The 25,651-nt window shown below is 44.9% G+C and overlaps 1 protein-coding gene across 1 annotated transcript in view; it reads right to left on the minus strand.

Moving 5' to 3' along the window:
* Window positions 1-25,651, minus strand: part of pclob (piccolo presynaptic cytomatrix protein b) — a 74,812-nt gene that overhangs the window by 32,865 nt on the left and 16,296 nt on the right. The window contains exons 5-11 of the mRNA XM_076272783.1: window positions 24,729-25,637; window positions 23,718-24,563; window positions 21,661-23,502; window positions 19,973-20,917; window positions 7,843-10,518; window positions 5,376-7,437; window positions 108-2,984 (exon numbers count right to left, since the gene is read on the minus strand). Of these exons, the coding sequence (XP_076128898.1) occupies window positions 108-2,984; window positions 5,376-7,437; window positions 7,843-10,518; window positions 19,973-20,917; window positions 21,661-23,502; window positions 23,718-24,563; window positions 24,729-25,637 (12,157 nt within the window). The remainder of the gene's footprint in view (window positions 1-107; window positions 2,985-5,375; window positions 7,438-7,842; window positions 10,519-19,972; window positions 20,918-21,660; window positions 23,503-23,717; window positions 24,564-24,728; window positions 25,638-25,651) is intronic.

A 25,651-nucleotide genomic window follows, 5' to 3' on the forward strand; every position in this document is an offset into this window, starting at 1 on the left:
CAAAACAGAACAGAAATCAATATTTACATTTAATGAGAAAATGGGAAAGGAACAAAAAGGAACCACATGCAAAAGATGACATAACATGAAGACAAAATCATACTCACCAGTAGACATTTTTGCTGAAGTCAAGTCTATGGCACCGTCTGAAGCTCCATTGTGGTAATCTAATCCATTTTTACCTTCGTGGTAGAAGAGTCCAGCTTCAGAGAAATTGTTATCTGAAACTGAGCTTTTCATGTTACTAAGGTCTGTGATGCCAAGGGTTGTAGCAGTGCCATACTGGTAATGATCATCTCTGTAGCCAAACCGATTGTCAGGCATTGTGGTGGCGGGTTGCTGTGTTCTGCAACTCCCTGTGAAAGGAAGTTTGTAGATCACATCACAGCAGATAGCCCTTCGGCCTGCTGTGAGATCCACAGGGGTCCCATCATCCTCCACTATTGTGGTCACCACACCTGAAGAGGTGGTCAGAGCCACCATAACAGGCTTGGATGTGGTAAGATCAACGGCTGAAGCGTATGCCTCTGTATGAGCTGGAATAAGGGGTGGAACACCAGTAGAGTCACTCATTATGCCCCCAGGTACAATTGTTACAGGTGTGGTTGCACTTGACATGCTCTCTACAGTCCCATAGGATAGATTAACAGGAATTTCCATGCTTGTTGTGACTTTAGGCTGGGAATTTACTGGTCTATATACTATCTGTGCAACAGGTTTGCATGGTGTGTAGGTTGTGAGTGGAAGAGGCATAGAGGTAGCATTGCCCAAATCCAGTGGTTTTTCAGTAGTGTTGTTATACGAAGCAATGGTGGCGGAGCAAGTGACTATTGTGATGCTATCCGTTACAACAGAGAGCGTTGTAGCTGGTGTAATCTCTGCACTCAGATTTACCACCTCTGGCTGAACAGCTGTTGAATGCCGCCCACTGGAATCACTTGAGAAAGACTGCCGGCTGGATTCAGGAGCTGTCAAGTCCATGCCTTTGTCAGTCATGGTGACACTGACTTTTGAAGTGCAAAGATCAATGACATCTCCTGGGTAGTGAATCCTTCCATTCTGTTTTGGCTTTGATTGGACTTTGATGGGATAGGTCTCTGGTTCCATAACAACACTAGCACTGGGTGATACTGGGGCAGGTTCTTCAGGCATTATTTCTTGTACAACTGAAACCATAGTTGTTCTCTGCACTTCAGTTGTAACAACTTGAGTCACTACCTTGGGCATTGTTTCAGGCTGCTGCTCTGTAGTTGAAATTGCAGAGTACACTTGACTTACACTTGAAACAACTTTTTCTGGCCCTATTATTTCTTCACTTGCTATTGATTGTGTGAATTGAGTATATGTAACTGGTGCCACAGGAGCAGTATGTGGTTCTGGCATGAGTGGCTCTTGATCTTCTGCTGGTGGTGCAAATTGAGGAAATGCACCAGGAGGAACAGTTTCACTCTGTCCCATGGTTGCATATTGGAATGGAACTTGGGCTGGGTAGGCATTTGGTTGCTCTTGTTGTGATGGGGGAAGAACTGTAGCTGTGTGTAGAGGTCTTTGTTGCATTGGTAGAAGTGTTTCAGGTTGTTGTTGTTGCTGCAATACAGGTTGACCATCAGCAAATGTGATCATTTGTTCTTGAGTAAAAGGTGGAATGGCCACAGGTTCAGTTGGTTGTTGCTGTACCATTGGCTGAGCAGCGAAATGTCCCATCAGCTCTTGTGTTATGGGTTGAGCAACTAAAGTTGCTACTGCATGTTGTTGTGATATAAGCTGAGCTGGGATAGTGTCTACTGGTTGTGGTGGCACAGACTGAAGAGCTGACATTGGTTGTTGATATGATACGGGCTCGACAGCCACATACGTGATTTGTTTTTCTGCTACAGGCTGAACAGCCACAGGTACAACTGGCTGTTGTGATATCGGTTGAACAGCCACCGGTACAACTGGTTGTGGTGATATCGGCTGAACAGCCACAGGTACAACTGGTTGTGGTGATATCGGTTGAACAGCCACAGGTACAACTGGTTGTGGTGATATAGGCTGAATAACTGCATGTGGAACTGGCTGTGGTGATATAGTCTGCACAACCACAGGTGAAACTGGTTGTGGTGATATAGGTTGAACAGCTACAGGTAAAACTGGCTGTGGTGAGATGGACTGAATAGCTGCAGGTGGAACTGGCTGTGTTAATACAGGTTGAACTGGTTGTGGTGATATTGGTTGAATACCTACAGGTGGGACTGGCTGTGGTGATATAGTCTGAGCAAACGCAGGGGGAACTGGTTGTGGTGATACAGGCTGAACACCCACAGGTATCATTTGCTGTGCTACAAGTGGAGCAGCCAGAGGTTGATTTTGCTGTGGAATGGATGTAGGCACAGGCACAAAGGCCACAGGCTGATCCTGCAATATGGCCTGGGTAGTAACAAATGCAGCTGTTTGTTGTGGTTGTTGCCTCAGTATTGTATCAGAAGCAATTTCAGTTGGTTGCAACTGAGATTGAGCAGCCACAGGTACCATCGGTACTGGTGGTGGTATTGCAGGCTCCGATGCCAAAGAGGGCATTGGTTGAGGCTGAGCAGCCATATCTGCCAAAAGTGGAACAGCTTCTTCAGGTTGGGGCTGTGATGCAGGTGGAGCTGCCACCAACTGCTCCATTTCTATGGTTACTGGTTCAGCAGGTACAAATATGTGTGTTAGTTCTGCTTGTGTTGGTGTGGCTATTATGCACACTCTTGGGTCTGCTTGTTGTGCTGTAGATATTTCTGCCACTGATTCCATTTGTACTGCCACTGGCGGAGGCGGTACTGCCACAACTGTGTCTACAGGTCTTGGTGGTGGAGGTGGAGCTGATACAACCATTACCTCACGTTTTGGTACTTGTACATCTATGGATGTAGCCACAATCTGTTCTGTTTGGGGCACTGGTGCAGGAGGGAAGGGGACCTGCTGTGGTTTTGGTTTTGGCAGTGGTGCTGCTGAAACTGACCCTGTTAGACTTGAGAATGGAAGAGATCCGCGCCGCAATGGGGCCTGAGTGGTTATCCCTTCAACAGGTGATCCTGGCTCCGATGGCAAAGTTATAACCACATAAGTCTCCAGGCATCTTGCAAACCTGGGTGACAAAGGAGACTTAGGAGACGTTGCACTGAACTTAGACTGGACAGGGGTTGTCAGACTAAATGACAGTGCATTAGGTGGTTCTCTGGTTCTTGGTAATGTGGCAGCTTTAGGTAGATCAGGCAGAACCCTTTGAACAGGAACAGGCTGAGGAGACAGTGGAGGGCGGACAATTTCCCCTGGCCTGTGAGTGAACTTTAACCCTGCTGGAATGCAGGTTGGCTTGGGAGGAACTGGGGGTGGTACAATGGGTTTAGGAGTAGGAGTGACTGTTTGTTTCACTACAGGGGGTTCTGATGGAGTATCAACTATGACAGAAGCAGGCGGTGCCTTGATCCATGCTGCTGCTGAGACGGGTTGTACTGAAGGAGTCAGTGGTGGCTCTGAAACCACTCCTTTGCCCTGAGAGACAGTATTCACTGTGTTCAATGGCTTGGGAGCTACTGGTGGAGTAGACAATTGTACTGATGTTGAGGGTGTGGACAGCACAGCAGTAGTGACTGGAGCTTGAGCAGATGGCTGAGCTGGAGCAGATGGAATACAAGTGGTAGGTATCTGAGCAGTGACTTCCTCACCAGGGCCAGCAGCTGCTAATGCAATTGAATTTGCCACAATCTCCTGTGCAGACTGATTGATCACTGATATGTTCTCAAATGAAGCACCACGGGGCACAATGATGACCACATGCCCTTGTCTAGTCTGGACAGTGGGCAAAATCTGTGGAGATGCAGATGTGGGAGAGAGTGCAATTGTTCTAGCCTCTTGCTGTGGTTGCATACCTTGGATTCCTGATTGTATGTCCACTACCACAGACTGCAGTGGGTGTGTTCCAAAGGCTACTGTAGTAGTTATAGTTGGAGACACAACTGGGGCAGCTGCTGGAAGTGCAGCTGGAATAACTGTTGGAGCCACAGCCACTGGGGGGGTCTGGGGTTGTGAGACAGTAGAAGGTAATGGGGGTGGAGGGGGTTGTGACGGTCTTTGAGCTATTGGGATAGCTGCATTTAATTCCTCTGCAGATGGACTGTGGGCTGGCATTTGGATTGAAACTGAGGCAGGTGGTTGTGTTGTAGGCAGAGAGGGAGGAGGAGGGCGAGGAGGAGGGGCAGTAGGAACTGCTACAGCTGCAGGTGGAGCAGTGACTGGTTCCGGCACTACTGCTGTAGCAGCAGCTGATGCAGGTGCTGGTGGAGTTGCCACTGAAGCAGCAACAGACACTGAAACAGGAATCTGCTCCTTGGCTGGCAGGACAGTTGGGGCTGATGTTGATGCTGAGGCAATAGCAGTGGTAGGGACTGGTGTTGGAACTGCAGCTTGAGATGAGGAAGAAACCAAATCTGGCATCTGTACAACTACATGAGTTGGGTCGGGCACAGTTGATGTTACGGCTCTGTGGACTGGCACAGGAACTGGTGATGGAATAACAGCTGTTGATTGAACTGCTTGGGCAGGTGCTACCTGAGGTACTGGAGCAGATGGTGGGTGAGGAAGAGGTTCTTCAGTTGGAGCTGAGGTTGGTGATGACTCAAGATCTGGCATTTGGACAGTGACAGGACCTGGGACTGGTGCTTGAATTGATGATGCTGGCTTTTGAGCAGAAGCTGTGACCTGGAGTGGGGCTGGACATGGTGGCAGAACAGCAGCCTGACTTTGAGTCAGAGGTAATACAGGTGGGCGTGTCTGATCTGACACTGTTACTGCACTTGGAGGTGCTTGGGCTGGAGGTAACTGCACAACTGGCTTAGGTTTTACAGCTGGCTTGGATATAGAAGATGGTGTTGAAACTGGAGCTGGAGCAGACACTATATCTGGGCTAGAAACTATTACTGGCTTGGGAGGTGGGGCAGGAGGTACTTTTGAAACTATGGGTGGAGCTGGGGCAGGAACTGGAACTTTGACAGGAGCTGGGACTGCAGCTGCTACAGTTGGAGTTGGTGCAGAAACCTGTGGTGGAAAAGTTGATGGAACTTCCTTCTTAGATACTGCAAAAGAGGTTGCAGCAGGTAAGGGCTCTTTCTGATCTGAGACACATGGTTCAGAGACAATGTCTGGGATTGGAATAATCACTGGAGCCTGGGTTTCAACAACAGCAGGAGAAACAGGAGCAGATACGGGAGTCTGGTCAGATAATGGTGAGGACGAGACTGCAGTGGTCATTGATAAACTTGAATCAGGAGATGAGGAGGAGGGTGATGCCTCTGGTGACAGAATTGTGTCTTGTACTGGGATGACTGATCCAGGCCTGGTTTGAGGAACCTCACAAACAACCGAGATAGGCTCTGCATCTGCTGATGCCTCCGCTGATGTTGGCACAGCCACTGCCACTGGCTTCTCAAGTTCAATTTCAGCTTCAGAACTTTCTGCACTGACAGCAATCTGAGGTTCATAACTACTACTGTCACCTTCCTCAGGTTCCTCCTCACCAGAAGAGCACTGAATGATCTTTAGATCTGGAATTGGATAGAGAGATCTTCGAACTGAAGTGGAATCTGGTGGCAGCACTTCTTCTCTTATCTCTTCCTCTTCTCCACTTGAGGGAATAAGTATTACCTCAGGTGAATCATAGGACAGTGAATCTGTTACAGGAGATACTGGACTTGTCTGCGAAGGGCTTGTTCCAGGTGTCAATGATTCTTGCTGTACCTCTAAGTGTGGCTTTCCATCACTACCTATAATTGTCACATAACAAGTCTCAGCTGCTGTGGATGGAGCTATCTCTGGCTGGGACAGCTGTTCATCTGGTGTTAATTTTCCATTTTTCAGCATTTCCTCATACACTTCCTCAGGTGTTCTGAGTTTTTTCATCGACTCTTGTACTGCAAGCATGCTTGCTTCGGACTCCTGATCAGTATGCGATGGCCCTTCAACTAATGACTCATATGCATAGTCTTCAATTGACATCCCACCATACAAAGACTCAACAGCAGGTGGTGTGACATCCATTTTGGACTTCATAGCTTTAGCTTTCTGCATCATTTCTTCATAAGCTTGATCTGCACTCTTCAGAGGTTTCTCTGGCAATGTCTCTGCAGACGGAATGTAGGGAGAGATAGATGGCAAGGAGGGCTCTCTTTCTATTACTTGAGGTGTCTCCTTGGGGGTAACACCTTCAGCTTCAGATTCAATGCTTGGTGAGAGTTCTGATCCAGATGTCCTGAGCAATTCTTCTTTATTTACCTTTATCCTTATCTTTTCTCTCCTGGAGACCTTCTTGCTCAGCTGCTGATCAACGTCAGTCTGTTTTTCCTGATCTCTGAGCTGGTCTCCCTCTCCAAGAATATCCTCTTCAGAGGAGTCTTCAATGGTGGGAAGTCCTTGGCCATGCTGTCGATGCTTGGCCTTTTTGTGTTTGCCCTCTCCACTTTTTCGTCTATTTCTTGGACTGCTGTCACTGTCCTCATCAAGGGATGATACAGATGTGGGTGATGCTGTTCCTGGTGTAAAGCTAGAAGCATGGAGGCTAGATGACCCATCACCTTTAGACCGGTCATCGATTGAATCAACCAGACTCTCCATTGATGCATCAGCGTCTTCAGTGCTTTGGCGCCGAGGACCCCTGTGCTCCATCATGGCAGCAGCTGTGTCAATGGTCTTAGTATGCTTTGCAGCTTCATTAGAGACATCCATATCCTCTTTGCTGACTGTTTGAGAAAGGGGGACAATATGGATTTTGTCAGAATCAAGATCATCTGATGATTGGCTGTGATCTGGTTCATCAAGTTCAACACTAAGTTTTTTCAAGACACGTTTTGGCTTCTCTGTGGCAGCCTCAGCTGTGTCTAGAGGGATTTCTTTCTTTGCACTGCTATCTTCTTCAGATGGTGATAAGTCCACATCTGCTCCCATTTCCATGAGCTGCCTACGAATAAATTCCTCATCATCCATTGACTCAGGACTTTCTACTTTGTAGTCTTCACTGTTAGAGGATACAGAACTGACTTTCTTCCTCTGCAATAGGGGCGAAGGCTCACTCTCACTACTATCTTCTATGGAGTCTAATTGCTTTTTAGTGTCAGGTGTATGAGTTGTCAACTTCTCAGTGGGTGCAGTCTTTGTAGCCACCTCACTTGCATTCTGGATTGCCCTTAGTTCTTCCTCTGCAGAACTATAAGACTCTGGTGAGATCCGCATAATATCCTGTCCCCTTAGGTCCTGCTCTTTACCTTGTATGTCTTTGACATCCTTTACATATAGCTTGTCTTCATCAGATTTGGGGACCTCTGTGGTAGGGCTGCTCTCTACTACAATCTTAACGTCATCCTTCATGATGTTATCTTGGGTCTCTTGTGGTTGAATCTGAGATTTGGGTCCACTTGGTTGCACCTATAGTGACAGAGAGCAGGTTACAATGAGTTACAATGCAAGTTATACAGCCATTGTACATACAATAAGAACATAAGAAGAACTAACAAGAACAACAAAAACAACAAAAATGACAGAAACAAGACAAGGAATGATGACAAACACAACAGCCCCTCTAACTCAAACAGTGTTTGTGATGGAGGGCTACAGAAGGGGGATCATGAAGAACAGTTCCCAGTGGCTTGGATCTAAGAACCTTTCTTGGTATGTAACAAAGAAAGGTAACTGTGAATGAAATGTAAAACAGTTCTCTGGATATGCCTCATGGTAGCATTTTGGCATATTAAGTCTCTGTTTACATGAATGCCTAACTATGTCATCAATGCATTCAAGAACTGTTACAAGTCTACAGTGTATGACGTTTACCTTTACTTCAGACTCCTCTGTGGATGGTTCCACAGACACTGCTTGTTCTTCTTGTGTGTCAGATAGTTCCTCTATTGAGACCTCTACAGATACAGATTCGCTTGGAGGTATTTTTGCCCATTCAGTTTTCTCCTCTTGAGTGTTAGACACTTCCTCAAGGAGTACCTCTGTGGACATGGGCTGCTGTGTACATATTTCCACAGGATGTGTCACATTCACTTTCATTGTTTTTTCTTCTAAGATCTCTAAAGACAAAGAGTCCTCTACAGATATTTCCACAGGCTCTTTATTTTCTTTCTGTTCGTTTGATATTGTGTGACACATAACTTCAGTTGTTTTGTCCATTGTGTCAGATGCTTCCTCTACTAGGACCTCTGTGCACACAATGTCACCTGTGGATACTTCCACAAATGTCATACTGTTCTCTGGTGTATATGGTGGTTGCTCTACAGCGATATCCAGAGTCCCCTCTGCATTTTCACTTTGTGTGTCAAGCAGTTCGTCTACATGAACTGCAGTAGAGTCTCCAGTAAAAGCTTCCAGAGGTTTGATTTTTTCATCCACTTTGTCTGAAAGAGCATCTACATTATTCTCAGTTGACAGAGATGTGACAGTGGATTCCGACACAGACTGTGCCTTTTCCTCTTGTGGATCATTTACTATGCTGTGTGTAAATTCATAGTCTTTTGTATATATCACATGCTCTGTAATAATTTCATTCTTATCAGATAGCATATCTACTGTGGTATCACAAATAGTTGTATCTGCTTCTACAGTAATGTCTTTTATGGGAGGCTCTTGGACCAGGACTTCTGAAAGTATCTCTGATTTCTCAGCTTGTATTTCAGATTCAGCTAGGGTGTCAGAGGCCTTTGCTTTAGTTTCAATACATGCATCCTCTTTCTGTACAAGACACTCTGACAATTCAGCATACACATCTGATTCTTTCACATAAGCCTCAGGAATAATATTGGACTGCTCTGCACACACATCAGTATCTATGACTGGGACCTCGGAAATAAGTTCACTCTTTTCTGCATCTATTTTATTCTCTTCTACTGAAACTTCAGAGGCCTGCTCAACATCATCAATGCATACTTCTGCCTGCTCAACTGGAACCTCAGAGCCTACTCTACCTATTTCTGTATTTTCAACATGAATTTCATTCTTCTCTTCCAGGCTCTCTAACATTATTTCTTTATCTTCCACATTTACTTCAGGTTCCTGAACAAAGAGCTCAGAACTGTGCTCTGTATTTCCATTGCACGCATGTGATCCTTCCTCATTTTCTTCAAATATTTCATTATCCTGTTTAAGGTCACTAGACACAAGTTTGGTAGTGTCAGTATATTTTTCTAACTCTTCTACACAGACCTCAGAAACTGGCTCTACACTTCCATCATACAATTCAGACTTCTCTCTGACCTGACCTTGTTCTGCATCATCATCTATTTCAGACCCTTCCATGATCTGTGATGCATCATGCATTTCTGACTCATCAAATAACACCTCAGCAATCTGCTCAACAATGTCTTCATATGATTCACACTCCTGTTCTGACAGGAGAGCTGAGGTCACTTCTGACTGTCTGTCAATTGTTTGAGGTATCTCCTCCCTCTCTAATGCCTCAGGACTTGTGAGTTGTACATTTTGCACTGCAGACTCAACAACTGAAAGCATGTCAGATTTCCCATCACATATCTCTACATCTTCTACTCCAGATGTAATTTCAGCAATTTCATGGGTTTCAGAGAGTTCCTCACAGTGGACCTCAGAAACATTATTATCATATAATTCAGCATCTTCCCCTGCATCAGAAACTAGATCAGCATTATCAGCTTCTGTTTCAGACTGCTCCTCTAGAGAAAGCTCTGAAGATATTGACTCTGTAGAGGTGTCCATTGATTCTGCGGTTTTGTCCACTGTCTCCTGCTGTCCCTCATCTACATGTATGCTCTCTGCGATCGTCAAGTCTCCTGTAGATCTATCTACAGGCTCCATGATTTCCCCCTTTCTGTCAGGAAGTTCCTCTGTGAGGACCTCCTTGTCTCTGTCATCCTCTCTGACAAGGACATCAACAACATCAAGGACATGGACGGCACAGACATCAACATTAACATCGACTACAACATCACCAGACATAGCATGCGCTACCTGTTCAACCTGTGGAACAGCCACTGCTTGTTTAAGCTCTGCAGTGGGAATGTTAGTTTGAGCTGGCACAGCAAGAACCTTCTCTGGTTCGACTGCCTGGGCAGGTGCCACTGTCTTCTCTGCCTCCTTCTTCTGTGGTGCCACAGCCTCAGCCTGCTCTTTGGGTGGCACTGCAAAACCTGCAGGTGGAGCAGCTGAGGCAGGTGGCACTGCAGGTGTTTCGGTAGAGACAGTGGCTGCAGTGGGCAATGTTGTAGGTGCAGCAGGAGCAGGTGAAACAGGAAGGTCTCCAGCCTTAGTGGATACTACTTCCTCTTTAGGAGGTGCAGGTTTGGAGGCTGCTGGAGATGCAATGGGCACCATGGCCTCTTTGGGCACTGCAGACTGCACTTTGGGAGGAGCTGCGGGCTGCTGCTTTTCTGCTTTAGCTGGCTGTGGCTTTGGTGCTGGCATCTTTTCCATGTCACCCAGCTGTCCGGCGAGAGCCCTTTGGGTCTGACAGTTCAAACAGAGCCACTCGTTCTGTGGACAGAAACAGTTCACAAGGTTACTCAATACTATACTCAATACTACTAAACTAAATGACACAGCAAGCTACCAAAAACATTTCTGAAGCCTGGTGCTCTGGTATGTATTCCGAATATCGTTAATGTAATTCATTTTCTAAATATTCTATCTATGGTGGCCACATAGGCCCGGTATGAAACTGGTTGGCTGGCTTTTAAAAGTACTTTAATTCTTAATTTAGAGGATGTCTGTGGTATTATGTAAACATGTAATTATGACAACAAGAATCCTCATTAATCGCTGGATTACTCCACACATTAATTCTATCCCTTTGCCAGCTAACATCATACTTTTAATAAACCAAGAAAACATAACTCTGTGTGATGCCAGAGATATTTGTATACAAAAAGTGCTACAGTAAAAAAATACATATGAAACACATGGCTGTACATGAGTCAGTAAAACAGTTTAGCCAGCCAGTGCTCTGCAGTGCTCAGTAGATATGCTAATACTCTGCATTTCATGAGTAGCATTTCATTTGGTCGAAGAACATTCATAGGAAAAAGAATTTGCATTCCCTTCTGACTCATTTTGTCTTAAGCCTCTCCTGATTTCACTTGCTGACATTAGGATAGTGAAACATGGAATATGTAAATATGTAAAATGAGACAGGAAGACTAGATGTGAGGATATGGGACTACTATGAGCAATGCGTTTGCAGAGAGCGTGTATGATTGCATATAAAGGGGGGGAGTGATTGAGAGAGAGAGAGAGAACGAGAGAGAGGAAATGAGAGAGAGGGAGTAAGAAAGGAAAATCCCTTCCACACACGCACGTGCACAAACACAGATGCCATGTTTTCCCTGGGAGATTAAAGATGCTGTGCCTGGTGACGCAAATAAAATAATATTTCATGTACTTTTACACTTAGTCCTAGGCTGTGATGTAACCTCCTCTCTGTCCAGTGTTTTTCCCCTCACAGACACAGGCTTATTTTAATGCCTGATGTGTATCTGCGGAACCCTAATCACTCCCAGAAATAGCACGCCAAAGAATATGAGCAAGCTGACAGCTTGTACAGACGACGACAGAAGGGGACAGAGAGGACCTAACAAGCTCCAGCCCTGACCTAAACCTCTGGGTTGAGAAGCTAGGAGACCTCTTTTCACACATCACTGCTCTGACTCAGAAACACTCTCAAATCTCTTAATTTGTATTCACAGGCATTCTAATGGAGTCCTCTTTGTCAAAGGCTGACATTTCATTATTGGCTACAAAGAGCGGGTGAAAAACGTTTTCTACTCTTCTTTTTCCCAGAAAAAAAAGAGAAAGTGTTTGTCATTGGATGGAGCTGCCACATTTACGTGAATGATGTTCTTCCCGATTTTTATTGCAGCACATTAACAGTTTTGATAGAAGACTACTACTGGCAACTTATTTCTTTCTCTGATCTGTGAATCATAACACACGTCATAGAAGCAGATCTCATATCATAATAGATGCAATTTGCAGAGACTTGACTTGCTGTCCTTTATGGACTGCAACAAGTATTCTCACGGGACACGGCATCAAATATATTTGGAGAAATAGCCAGTCCATGAATGATTATCAGATTAATATGGATACCATTGCCCTTCTTTCCATGCATGAATGAAGGTGCTGTGAGAAAAATAACATAGCTAGGATTAGTTGTAATGAATGAATGTGTAACTAACAAATCCTTACAGATACAGAGATTGCCTTCTAAGAAAGATTGCATAGAACACCACCATGCAAAAATAATGTGGCTAAGCTTCTGGCTGTAATCATGAGAGTCTGGAGAAAGCAATAGCTCAGTTCACTGTAACACAACATGACAGTGTAATTACACTTGGGTAAAACACAGTCAAGGAATACTGGAGGCTACAATAACCCACTAAATTTCTCAGTAAACAAGGCTGTGCCTATGTATTTAGAAGGTGACATCCCAAAAGTCTATTGTTTTGTTTTAACAGTTTTTATAATAATATGTTGCACTAATCACTCCAACTTTCTTGACTGACATCGTTACTTTGATATTTTTGGTAAGAATGTAAATTCATTGATTTTCAAATTTGGTGATTATTGCATCATTCTGAAACACAAAGCCGCCTTTCCTTCAAATCCACGTGAAGCTCTGTGCGTGCAGGAAACCCTATGGAGATTTGGTGAATCTGGGGTGATGTATCTCTCTGAAGGTTTCGAGTGAAAGGCTTGCAATGCGGGGGAAGAAATGCCTGAGACAAACGCAGAATCATAATGTACCTCCATTCCACTGAAATGCTAATCAACTGGCAACCAAGAGTGGGCAACGGTATGTGTGGTGCACAGCTCCCCTTGACATCCGCTCAAAGCCGCCTTTATAAAAATAAATTACAGACACGATCACACTGCCTAGAGAATTCCTGCCTCTGCCCTTTATAAAGGAATCCAGCTGGGGTCTAATCTACAATCAGGAGCACGATTGAGCTACTAATCTTTTGATCACCAAGGTTCCACGGCCAGGTTCCACTCACACATCCACACTCATCCTGCAAGAAGACAAACGTCTCTACACAAACATTTTGACATGTTATGTGCAACTATGACGATTATGATGAAAATTAAAATGTAATCTAAACCATAATTGAATCTTAATATTATCCTGCTCACATAATCCAAACCTCACATTAATTGCCTGATTGATTCATACTTGGCACTAGCATGGATAATCTACTTTGTTTATGAATTCAGTGGTTGTAGGTCTATCCTGGGAGTTGTGGTGATGGGCTTGTGCCAGGGGTCTGAGCACGTGAATGAGCTGTCTCCCTCCACAGCACACCTAGGCTAATCAGAGGAGCTGTGCCACTAGCCTGTGACAGCGGCGCCAATCAAGCCCTTAATTAGTAATCAGAGGAAGAAAGATGGCGCCCTTGCATTGATTCTTGTTTTTTTCTTTCTCTCCAATGGCCTCCAACTCACAGATGGTACTACTAAACTTAAACCACAAAAAAATAATTTACACTAACAGTTACAAATGTACATGGAGTGTTTCAAAAGCTTGTGTGAATTAATCATCTGAGGGACTGGGTGGTGAGTATTAACGGCACTAGGTGATAAGCTGCTCATGCCATGTCTTTCTGCATGAAACTGGATGGATGCTGTGTAATTAATATGCACCCTCTGCCCACAGCATATTATTTTGTATTCTGAAAAAGGTCACAGGTAGGTCAAAACAGCTCTTCACTCTTCTGTAAAGCCATTGGACAACTACAGAAATCAGAGACCTGTTCTGTTTTTATTGATTTTTGAAGTATGGATTCATTGTGATTTTCCTATGAGTTCAAATTCTCTAAAGATACTATTTACAACTGGAGTTACGCAACCTGTGTCTAAAATGAATGTTGATAGGTCTGGATAAGTATTCCATATCTTGTGGGAAAATAATAGCTGTAGATCTTTGACAGTCACTACTGGGCATAGAAATAAGCCCATCACAGCTACACTGTATATCTAAAGCTTAATGAGTCTGACCATTATCCATCTTCAATAGAAACCAATTTATTCTGCAATTGGACAGAGCCTTATAAAGACATACAAAATGAGCAGTACAAAAGGAAGGTGTCTAATCTGTGCAAGTGTATGGGCTATGCTGTTTATGCTGTTGGCATGCTGTGAGCAGCGCTAACTAGCCCCATCAAGCTGGATATCTCGCCCAGGGTGCCTGTCTCTTGGGGTGGGGATGGCAGCCGACTGAAGCAGTAGTGGCTGGGTCACGTGGCTCACTGGCCGCCTGCCAGCCCCCTTCTCTTTAATTGAGCTCCCAGTCAGGGCTGGAAAAGGCCACACAGGGCAGCACGTTTCCTGTGATAAACCATACTGTAATGCCAACCCCCTGCTGCTAGATGAGCAGCTACAAACAAGGTAATTGTGGCATACAACATATATGCTGACAAACTCACACACTAACGCACACACACACACACACACACACACACATTAATAGAATTAAGAAGACTTGAAGATATTTTACATGACTCCCTAACATTCTTTCATTCCATCATTTACATGAATACACCTTAACTATCTTGCCTGGCACCTGGTAAAATAAGACAGAGCAGAGCATTCAAGATTAATGGGTTCAATCATCTCCTTAACAATACCAAGTCATTTGCCCTGGATGACTGACCAAATATATTACCCATCCTCAGGTCTTTAGCAACTAAATATCTCACACAAGCTCAAGGTCATTTCCTGTGACCATGCAGTCACTGAATAACATCCTACAGGTCATAATGATATTCCTGTCTACATCTTCCCAGGGTTTTCAAGGGCTCTATTGGGCCTTTGAGGCTTAAGGAGACAGTATTGAATATAATTAGAGGGGAATTGAATAAGAGCCGGCACTGTATATCAGAGCCTTGGTGCGGTGCCACTACAGCAGAACCTGCTCTGGCACCTTATCGATTTCCTGGCAGATGCCTTTGGCAACAGATGTTGCTGGCTAATATACTGCATTTTCAACAGCCCCCGCACTGCCTCACGCCAGATAAATCAGCCAGTATGATAATGGAGAATCTTGACCCACTAATCTGTAATAAGCTGAGTGCTCTGTACTGAGAATGGAGTGCAGGCCCATGGGTCCTGCAATCTGACAAACAGCACTGCATGGGCAGGGGAGGGGAGTGGAGGAGTGAGAGAGAGACATAGAGGGGGGCAAGAGAGACAGAGAGAGATGAAAAAGAGAAGATTACAGGAATATAGAACGAGGAAAGTGCTATCCAGAGAATTGGTCCTGAGAATTGCTGTTTCTGATTGTGGGGATGTTTACATGTACTTGTTGGAGGAGCAAGGCTGAAGATGGCACAGTGTGTGTCTGTATGTGTGTGTGAGAGAGAGTGTGTGTGTGTGTGTGTGTGTGTGCGTGTGTGTCTGTCTGTTATTTCCCTTAGATAGCTGCTGAATTGATCATCTCAGCGACACTATAGTAGTTAGATTTGAATGCAGTCAGAAAAAAAAAATGAGGTTCGTTTATGGCAAACACTGGCTGCCATCCAACACCTCGCCTCACAGCAAAGCCAGGCCTGGGCTTCAGCGTCCCAGTGCTCTTTCGCCTGGTGGTGCTTTTTAAATGACCGAAAACATGCAAAGTGGCTTAGAGACTGGGGGCTGTGCTGTGAGCTCACTCCTTCAAAAGCCGCTCGAGAGCGACCGAGCGAGCGACCGAGCATGAACGATGGCTGTGGCATGTGCCTCTGCCTCTAGCTCACCCCTGGCTATTTTACACAGCTTTGGAACACCTCGGGAATTCACAAAGAATGCTGCACAGATACTGTTGCATCGGACAGACCTACTAATGTCATTATGAGTGTGGACTGGCGGGGGATGCAGAGAACAGCTGCCAGTCAAAGATGAGAGAGAGCACAGTCACGCCTAAAACGTTTGCATGCAGTGCTCCTCTGAGTATTGCTGGTAAAATATGATAGGAGAATCTAATCCGCCCCTGAAGTCATTAAGAGCTATTTTCAGCATCATGCCACTTTTGTTAGTGGGTCATGATTTTGTTGATTTCATTGACTGAAAATGAAGCTGAAAACCAGTTGTACAAGATAATGGACATGAATTTAAAACAAAAATATTGGAAAAACAACTGGCCATTTTCAATGAGGACATATCATTTTTTGAATTCTTGAAAATAACATCAAATGATCAACAGTTTGGTACGGTGACACACAACAAGCCAACGCTATTCCTGTGAGAAAATGCTAATGCATTGCAATGTTTCACCTGAATAGAGTATTTATTGGCCAAAATCATGCCAAATGCATAGAAGCACATTACTCTCATGATCTCTGGCACACCAGGTCAACGTTGCATAATTACATTAGATTAACCTGCTTTACCTGTCTCCTAAATTGGCTAACAGCTGCATTATTAATGTGCAGCTAGCACACACAACCCTTGGGTCTTTCCACACTCTCCCCTCATTACAGGTAGGCTACAGGGCCGGCACACCATATCCCAGCTCAGCTGTCAGGGGATGCTCACATTTCAGCCAGTGCTAATACTAAACGCATGCGGCTGTGCTAATGACAGCGATAAGGCATGTCCACTAACTGGCTATGATCGGCTCGGCAGAAATGGAAGGGGGAGGTGTGAGACAAATGGCTAAAATTGCTGACGGTCATGACATGAACCGAGTGCCATTATCTCCCTCTATTTTCGTCTCTCTTTCTTCTCTCTCCATTCTTATTCTCTCTCTATTTCTCTCTCTCGTTTTTACCCTTCCATCTTCTCATCAGTCGAATCCTCTCTGTGTTTCCCATCTTTCCTTAATGTATTGCCTCTTGACATCTTCCTTCCACTGTTTCTCTTTCATTACTCTCTTCTCCTCTTTCACCCCATTGCTCTCACACACTTTTCCCTCTCACTTTTTCTCTCTGGTTTTCACTAAACATACCACCAATGCTGCTTCAATGATTCCTAAAGAATAGGCCGTGCCTGTCAGTGAAAAGAGCACACATCACAGTGGTTGAGGGCTTAAAAAAAAGCCTTGAGCTGAAAAGACTGATGCTTGTCTGGTGCTGAGGTCACGTCTCTGAGTGGAGAGAGATTTTCTCATCAGTTGTGCCTTATTGTCCTGGTCTAATGCTCTCTCTCTCTCTCTCTCTCTCTCTCTTGCACTCTCTCTCTCGCCAGTGATTTCCCTTGTTCTGTCCTCCCCTTTTCATCCTCTCTCCATTTCTCCATTATGTTCTCCCTGTGTACATATCTTGGACAACATTTCTACTGCAGCCCCTGCAAGGCTTGACATTTTAAATCCTTTGAGATTTAAATAGGCATAAAAGGAGCATGACTTACATTTAGAGATAAAGGTGGATAATAAAATTATTTCTTCAGGGCTACGTATTTACATCAAATAGACTATTAACACATTTTAACCACCTATAATTCCAGCCTTACCTGGAGAGCCACATAATTATTTAAATGTCTTCTCTCTGAAGGTAACAGTATTTCCTTCTCATTTTAGATACTATCTGAGCTTAAAGATGGTATATAAAATTCCCTCAGTATTTGTCTAATAGATTCATGTCTATGTGTGGATTTTACCCACTGTTTCTAGAATAAGAGAGGTACATACAAGCTTCTGGATGTACTCTTGGAGTCTCTAACGTTGTTAACATTATTTAGTTCTAGATGAAATTGCCAATTAGAACTTCAAAGGCTCAAGTGTTTATACCACCCTCATCATTTAGCTGGGAGACCAAAACAGAAAGTACTGCAAGGATTTATGAGTTTAGCATGGCTTGTGTTAGGAGAACTGGTAAATAGATGACACATTTGGAAACAATGGCAAAATACCACAGCAATATGGACAACTATCATGGACTATTATAGCCACTATTATCACTAGGGAAATGTTTGAAAGATTGTGATCAGATTCACATGTATATAAATTGTTAAAATACTAATGCTATTTCCTAATAGGATTGTGAACATTTATTATGTGATTTCACAATAATGAGTAGTTTGGCTATACTGTGGCATGACAGGGCTGAGAGGTCACTTGATCCTGTTCTGTACACATACATTAACCTCAAACACAGAGCTTCTCTTCTCCATGGCGTGTCATGGACGGAACAGCATGACAGTGAAAATGTCACATTGCTCATATATGTGATGAAATCTTCCTTAATCTCCCTTACATGAATGCACATCACTAGAAACCAGTGACAAATGTGATGTATTACATATACAGCATTTGTTCAGCCACTCTCTTAACTGAATCAAGATCACATTGGGACAGTGGGAATGAGCTAAGGTCGCTGGCTGTAGGTGTCAGAGAGTGTGTGAGTGATTTTGGTGATTTCAGTGCCATCTTCCCCCTGTTTTGGGCAATGACCAGATGGTGAATGCAGCATATCGGTACAACATATAAAGGATACGCACAGACCCACAGGGGTTACAATGAAAACAATCTTACCACCACTTATTGGCATATCACACACATGCCCATGTGCTCACAGCTTCCACACACACAAACACACACGCGCGCAAACCCATAAGATCCCATTGCGTTAATGCTGTTGCACAACCTTCAATCACTTTAATAGAGTTCCTGCCCTCCTCTGCTCCTGGCCGGATCTTCGCATGAGCCATTATGTAATTTCATATATATGCGGCGTTAAGGCTGCCGTTAAGGCAGGACGCTTACATGAAAGGCTGCCTAACACATTTCACATTAGAGGAAGCTGTCCCAGCAGCACGCTCATGAATATTCACTATGAACAAGGTACGTGGATACAGTACACACAAACACACATTACACGTAAACAATGCAACTATCTAAGGGAAATAACTGACACACAAGCCGAGCTAGGACAGTTTACACACCTTCTCTAAACACACCGTTTCACACACATACACACACACACAAACATACACATCACACACACACACACACACACACACACACACACACACACCAACAATATAAAGTCATGGTCTGGGCAGCTAACCAAATAAAATGCCAAAATTATCTAATTTACAATCCTGCTTTTAAAAGGTCTTTTCCCTCCTTCCGATAAATACCCTCGGAATTCTGCAGGCAAAGCCACAGTCAATGTTTGAAAATGGCATGTCTGGCTTTCGGAAAGTAAAATCACTTCACTACAGAACAAGGCTTTTATTGAACATCTGGCCAATGGACATGAATGTCTACAGAGAAAAACCCCCAATCGGTTACTGTATCCCTCTAGATTTAAATGAATTTAGCTGGCTATTCCCCACTTGGGCAACTCTCACAAAGAGCAAGAATCCAATGATATGGACAATGCACAATGATGAGGGTCCATAATAGAGTTCAAGGGAACTACCAAGGAGAGTCCACAGTCCTCACACACACAAACACACACACATACAGAAACACACTCACACACACACTCACACAGCTATTCATTCTGTCCCTGCCAGAATGATAAACAGTACAGGGAGTCTGAAGGGGATACAAATTCAAGAGAGACATCAGAGTAGATAATGTAATGAAATGAGGTGAAAAATAACTAAAGGCATTGTTTGTTACATTTATGCGACTCTAGATACAACCTTGGGGCAATACTGATATCAGACAGTCTCAGCGATTGTACTTTAAATAAAACATTAATATGGTAGATAGAGCAATGCCCCATCCACTGACCACAGGCAGAAACAACAAATTAACAGACAGATCTCACTATTTTGAGCCTTGACTAACAGCCAACTACATGTGCATCAGATAATAAATGCCACCAACTTAATCCTTCTTTAGATAACGCTTGAAACACTGGATTCTAATGAGTAAGTTCTACAAGCTCCCACAAAGCGCAATGCCTTTCCTTTTACACTCCTTTATAACCAAGCCATACATTGCACAACAGGGGACAAGATGCACAGCTGCTCAGCTAGTTAGAATAAATGTAAAAATTGTTCTTACCTGGCCAAGATGAGGCATGGGATTGAATCCACAAAGGTTACACACCATGTTCTTGCACTCTGTACAGGTGTTGTAGTTGGGAGTATCCTTGGAGCCGATATTGAGATCCACTTTGCAGAGCGGGCACGATGACTTAGGAGGAGCAGGTTGTTTGGAGGCTAGAGCTTCAGAGGGTTTTGCTGGAGGTTCCTCCTTTTTAACTGCAGTTGATGGAGCAGTGACCTTTGGAGGAGCCTCAGGCTTCTTCTCCTCTGGTTTCTGTGCTGCAGCAGGTGGTTTAGTGTCCGGAGCTGGTGGAGCTTTTGCAGGACCCTGGGCTGATACAGATTCCTTGCGGGCAGTAGGTGGTGTCGGAGATGTCTCATCCTGAACAGTAGACGTGATCAGATTTGATGCTGAACTGAAGAAAGAGGAGCCAAAGCCCATCACCTTCCCGGACACTGACTCAGCGGGTTGAGGTGAAGGAGATCGAGCTCGAGCGGTGTCTGTGCGACTCCCAAAGCCAAAGAATCCTGTAGCAGATTCTGCTGGCTTAGATGGGGGTGTAGGCTGAGCTTTGGCGGTGTCTTTTGCTCCACCGAAACCAAAGCCGCCAAAGAATCCAGACTCCTGTTTAGGAGGTTCAGTCTGTGGAGGAGGAGCTGCCTTGGCAGGTGGCGGGGCTGCCCCTTTGGATGGTTGCTGTGGTGGTTTCCCAACTTCTTGCTGTGGAGCTGGTTTTTGCTGAGGGCCCACAGCAGGAAGTTGATCTGGTGGTTTCTCAACAACTATGGGTTTCTGACTTTGAGGAGGCTCCACACTGGGAGGGATCTCCTTTTTCTGTGGTGATGGTGGAGCAGAAACTTTGCTTGGCAGCTTCTGAGGCGCCTTGACCGGTGGGCCAGGTGGTTCTACACCCCCAAGAGCTCGTTGCATCTGACAGTTCAGGCAGAGCCACTCCTTAACCTGCAACAATTTAGAAATAACTGGGGTCAACAAGAGTGCACTCCCATCATTAATAGGCTGTTGTTTCAATATGACATAGACATCAATAAATAGGGTTTGGATAATAAGTATGCCTTATTTCCAATGAGGCGTGTCAATTACTCTCCAAGGAGAGTGTAATCCACAAGCATATCCCCTCATTTACACGGTGTATTAGTATCCCATGAGTATAATCTGTTTTTACAGTAAATTTATCATCTCAGACTAACTGGGAAGTGTGTCTAGTGTGTTGAAATGATGAAAATCTGAGTATTGTCAGCAACAATGCAAAACAAACAATTATTTAGCACTATTTACTCTTCGGCAAAATAAATATAACAATGTCAAAATAAAACCATACAGAATATAGTAAATGATCTATAGATATACCGGTAGTCCTTTCAAAGAAAGTTTCCTGTATGGGATACCCTTCCTAATGAAACAAAAAATGAAAAATGCCAAAATCCCAAAAATGAAACAAAATTAAAGTATGTGGTTCCCCATATTCCTCTGCATTCAAAGCATTATTATTTGGTATTTTATGGACTTTGGTTTTGTGAATTGATTTAACTATTTCCAGGCAATTAAAATGTATTATTAGAAAGAGTTGTCTTTCTAATATGTCTTTACATGATTGCTGTAGACTTAAAAGTTTTTTTTTTTTTTTTTCATTTTTGACAAAAGGTTATTTTCACATTTAAAATCATTTTCATGAATTATCTTACCTCAGTTACATGTGGCATCGGGTTAAAACCACACTGGTTGCACACAATATTCTTGCATTCAGTGCATGAGTTGTAGTTGGGAGGATCCTTGGAGCCTATGTTAAGGTCCACCTTGCAGAGCGGGCAAGATGTTTTCGCTGCAGCTGGTAAAACTTGTACCTCTGAGGGCTTGGATGGTGTTTCATCCTTCTTAGTGGGAGCTGGTGGTTCCTTCACTTGAACTACTTCTGGTTTCTCCTTTTCTTGACTTGGTGCAGCAGGTGGCTTTGTTTCTGCTCCCACTGGTAGTTTAGTGGAGGCCTGAGCTGACACAGACTCCTTACGGGTAGCCGGTGGTGTTGGAGTTGGCTCATCCTGAACAGCAGAGGTGATGAGATTGGATGCCGAGCTGAAGAAGGAGGAGCCAAAGCCCATAACCTTCCCAGACACCGACTCAGCAGGTTGTGGTGATGGAGAGCGAGATCGAGCTGTATCTGTGAGACCACCCAAGCCAAACATTTTCCCAGCCACAGACTCAGTTGGTTTTGGAGATGTTGGAGGCTGATCTTTTGGTGTTGCTTTACCTCCAAATCCAAAGCTAAAGAATCCAGATTCCTGTTTGGGAGCTGAAGGTGCCTGTGCTGGCTTTTCCATTTTTGGTGCCTGCTGTGTGGCAGGCCCCTTCTGTGAAGGTGTCTGCTGGGTTACTGGTTGCTTTGGTGGGGTGGCACTTGGCTTGGTTTCGGTAGAGGTTGGTTGTTCGGTTGGTTTGGGTGAAGCAGGCTTCTGGACTTGTCCTCGTGCTACTGCTGGTGAGGACTGTCTTCTAAGTGCTGCTGCTGTTGCAGCATTTTCTTTCGCAGCAGTTGAATCTGGAGTGGCAGGTACTGCAGGAGTGGACTGCCTCCTGTTTGGAGAACCTACATCCACTTCATCCTTATTCAATGGTGACCCAGGTGCAGGGGCTTCTTTCTTTTTGTCTGAAGCTGGTGCTGGAGCCTCTTTCAGCTTTGGAGACCCTGGTGTTGGAGCCTGCTTGCTCTTTGGTGAAACTGGACTGGGAGCCACCAGAGGGGATGACTGCCTCCTGCTTTCAGGGCCTGCTGAGGGTGACCCTGGAGGTGTTCCTGTGGCAGGAGAGGACTGTCTTCTAAGTGGAGAGCTATCTGACACAGTCTCCTTCTTTATAGGTGAGCCTGGAGATGGAGATGCTCCAGCAGAGGACAGCCTCCTCTGCGTCTGACCAGCATCCACACTTGCTTTTCTCAGAGGTGATCCTGGAGATGTAACAACTGCTGATGATGGTCGTCTATTAGGAGAACCTGCGAGAGGCAATCCTGGTAATACTGCTGCAGCTGGTGAGGACTGTCTCCTATTTTGAGAGCCACTTTCACTAGCTTCCCTTCTAAGGGGAGGTGTTGAAACACCTGGTGTTGACTGACGTCTTTGCGCAGATCCTGCTTCCACCACATCTTTCTTTAGTGGTGACAATGGAGTTGGAACTTCTTTCTTTTTCGGTGAGGGTGGCACTGGTTCTTCCCTGACTTTTGGTGACCCAGGCATTGGAGCTTGTTTGACTTTAGGTGAGGCTGGTGGTATAGCCACTTTCTTTTGGGGTGAGGCAGCTGCTGGGGCCTCTGCTGTTTTGGGAGAAGCTGCCACAGGAGCAATCTTGACTTTAGGTGACCCTGGAGCTGCAGGTTCTGCTGGCTGTGGTGCAGGAGTAACAGGTGTCTCCTTTTGGAGTGGCATTGCTGGGGCCTTAGTAGGCTGTGATGGAGGTTTTATCATTGGTGGTCCTGGTGGTTCCATCCCAGCAGTTGCCCTCTGCATCTGGCATGTCAAGCAAAGCCAATCCTTGACCTAAAATTGGGTGGGATGTTCATTAATGGTATAAAATGATATTTTTTCAGAGTGTATTGAACAGATACATTTTAGGTGTCCATATGTAGGAAACATGATTAAGCAAATCTAGTGTGGAAAAACACAAAAATAATCAGCCTCAATATTGTTATTTGAACTTGAATCTGAAGACAACTCATTAAAACAGAATCTGAGGATGAACTTGAAATACATACCTCTGTGAGATGTGGCATCGGATTAAAGCCACACAGATTGCAAACTGTATTCTTGCATTCTGTGCAGGTGTTATAGTTTGGAGGATCATTTGAGCCCATGTTAAGATCCACCTTGCACAGAGGACAGGACTGAACTGCTTTGGGAACAGGATCTGTTTTAGGCAGTGTCAATGGTGCCTTGGTTTTTGCAGGCTCCTCTGTTTTGATTGCTTCCGGTTTCTTTTCCACAGGCTTCTGACCAGCTGTGGCTGATGGCTTGGCATCAGTTGCAGGAGGTTGGGCTTGGACAGAGCCCTTACGGGAGGGGGGCTGGGATGGCGGTTGAGCCTGGATAGAACCCTTTCTGGAAGCTGGTTGGGATGGCGGTTGGGCTTGGACAGATCCCTTTCGGGAAGCTGGTTGGGAAGGGGATTGGGCTTGTATGGAGCCCTTTCGGGAGGGGGGCTGTACAGGGGTCTCATCTTGAACTGCAGAGGTGATCAAATTTGAGGCTGAGCTGAGGAAGGAGGAGCCAAACCCAAAGACCTTCCCTGAGACAGATTCTGCAGGTTGAGGTGATGGCGAACGAGACCGAGCTTTGTCTTTTGCTCCTCCAAATCCAAATCCAAATAAGCCACCCTCTTGCTTTTGTTGCTCTGCTTCTTGCAGTGGTGCGGGCTTAGCAGGAGGAGGTCCTTCTGGAATCTTTTGTTGAGGTTTCCCTGGGTCTTGCTGTTGGGTTTTAGTGGTAGCAGTTACTGATGGTTTGTCCTGTGGTCTCTTCTCCTGTGGTGCAGCTGGCCCTGGAGGTTCTACTCCACGAAGGGCTCGTTGAGTTTGACAGTTCAAACACAACCATTCTTTAACCTGCAACAGTACAAGGGTTACAGTTACTGTATTGTGGAACAACAGTGTAATCATGCAACGGCTTCAATGTGGTGGTATTTCATACTACATCTACTGTCAAATAATTCACAAAAAACTACATTACTACTTAAATGTACAATAACAATGGAATATTTGAACAATCACCTCAGTGAGATGAGGCATAGGTTTGAATCCACAAAGGTTGCACACAACAGTTTTACATTCGGTGCAGGTATTATAGTTGGGCGGGTCCTTGGAGCCAATATTGAGGTCTACTTTGCAAAGCGGGCAGGATGATTTTCCCATTGATGGACCAGGTTGAGTCTCTTGAGCCTTGGCTGGAGGTTCCTCCTTTTTAACTAGAGCTGATGGTGCTTTAGCCTGTGCAGCTACCTCTGGCTTCTTGTCCTCTGACTTCTTGTCCTCTGGTTTCTTGTACTCTGGTTTCTTGTCTTGTTTCTGTGCAGCAGGTGGTTTGGTCTCTGTAGCGGACGGTGCAGTGACCTGAGGGGGTGCCACAGGCTTCTTCTCTTCTGTTTTCTGTGCTGCTGCAGCTGGTGGAGCCTTTGCAGGACCCTGGGCTGACAAAGACTCTTTACGGGTTGTAGGTGGTGTAGGAGATGGCTCATCCTGAACAGCAGACGTGATCAGATTTGATGCTGAACTGAACAGGGAAGAGCCAAAGCCCATAACCTTCCCAGACACAAACTCAGCAGGTTGAGGAGAAGGAGATCTCGACCTAACTGTGTCTGTGATGCCACCCAACCCAAACCCAAACAAGCTACTCTCCTGCTTAGGTGGTTTAGCCTCTGGTTGTGGAGCAGTTTTGGCTGGAGATGTTGCACCTTTTGGCATTTGCTGTTTACCAGGGTCTTCTTTTTGGGGAGGTTTTTGCTGTTGGGGCTGCTGGGTGGGCTCTGGTGGTTTGGCTTCTTCTTTCTTCTGAGGAGAGGATGGCATTTTAGTTTGGGGCTGTGATGCTGTTGGGGTTTTATTGGGTTGTGGCTGCGGTGACATCACCGGAGGTCCTGGAGCTTGTTGCATCTGGCAGTTCAGACAAAGCCATTCCTTGGCCTGTAACAGTATAA

The sequence above is a fragment of the Alosa pseudoharengus genome, unplaced genomic scaffold (assembly GCF_046254945.1).
Source record: "Alosa pseudoharengus isolate Yale_2024_CS ecotype anadromous, Long Island Sound unplaced genomic scaffold, YU_APseudo_1.1 YU_APseudo_1.1_scf_10, whole genome shotgun sequence".
NCBI classification, from domain to species: Eukaryota; Metazoa; Chordata; class Actinopteri; order Clupeiformes; family Clupeidae; genus Alosa; species Alosa pseudoharengus.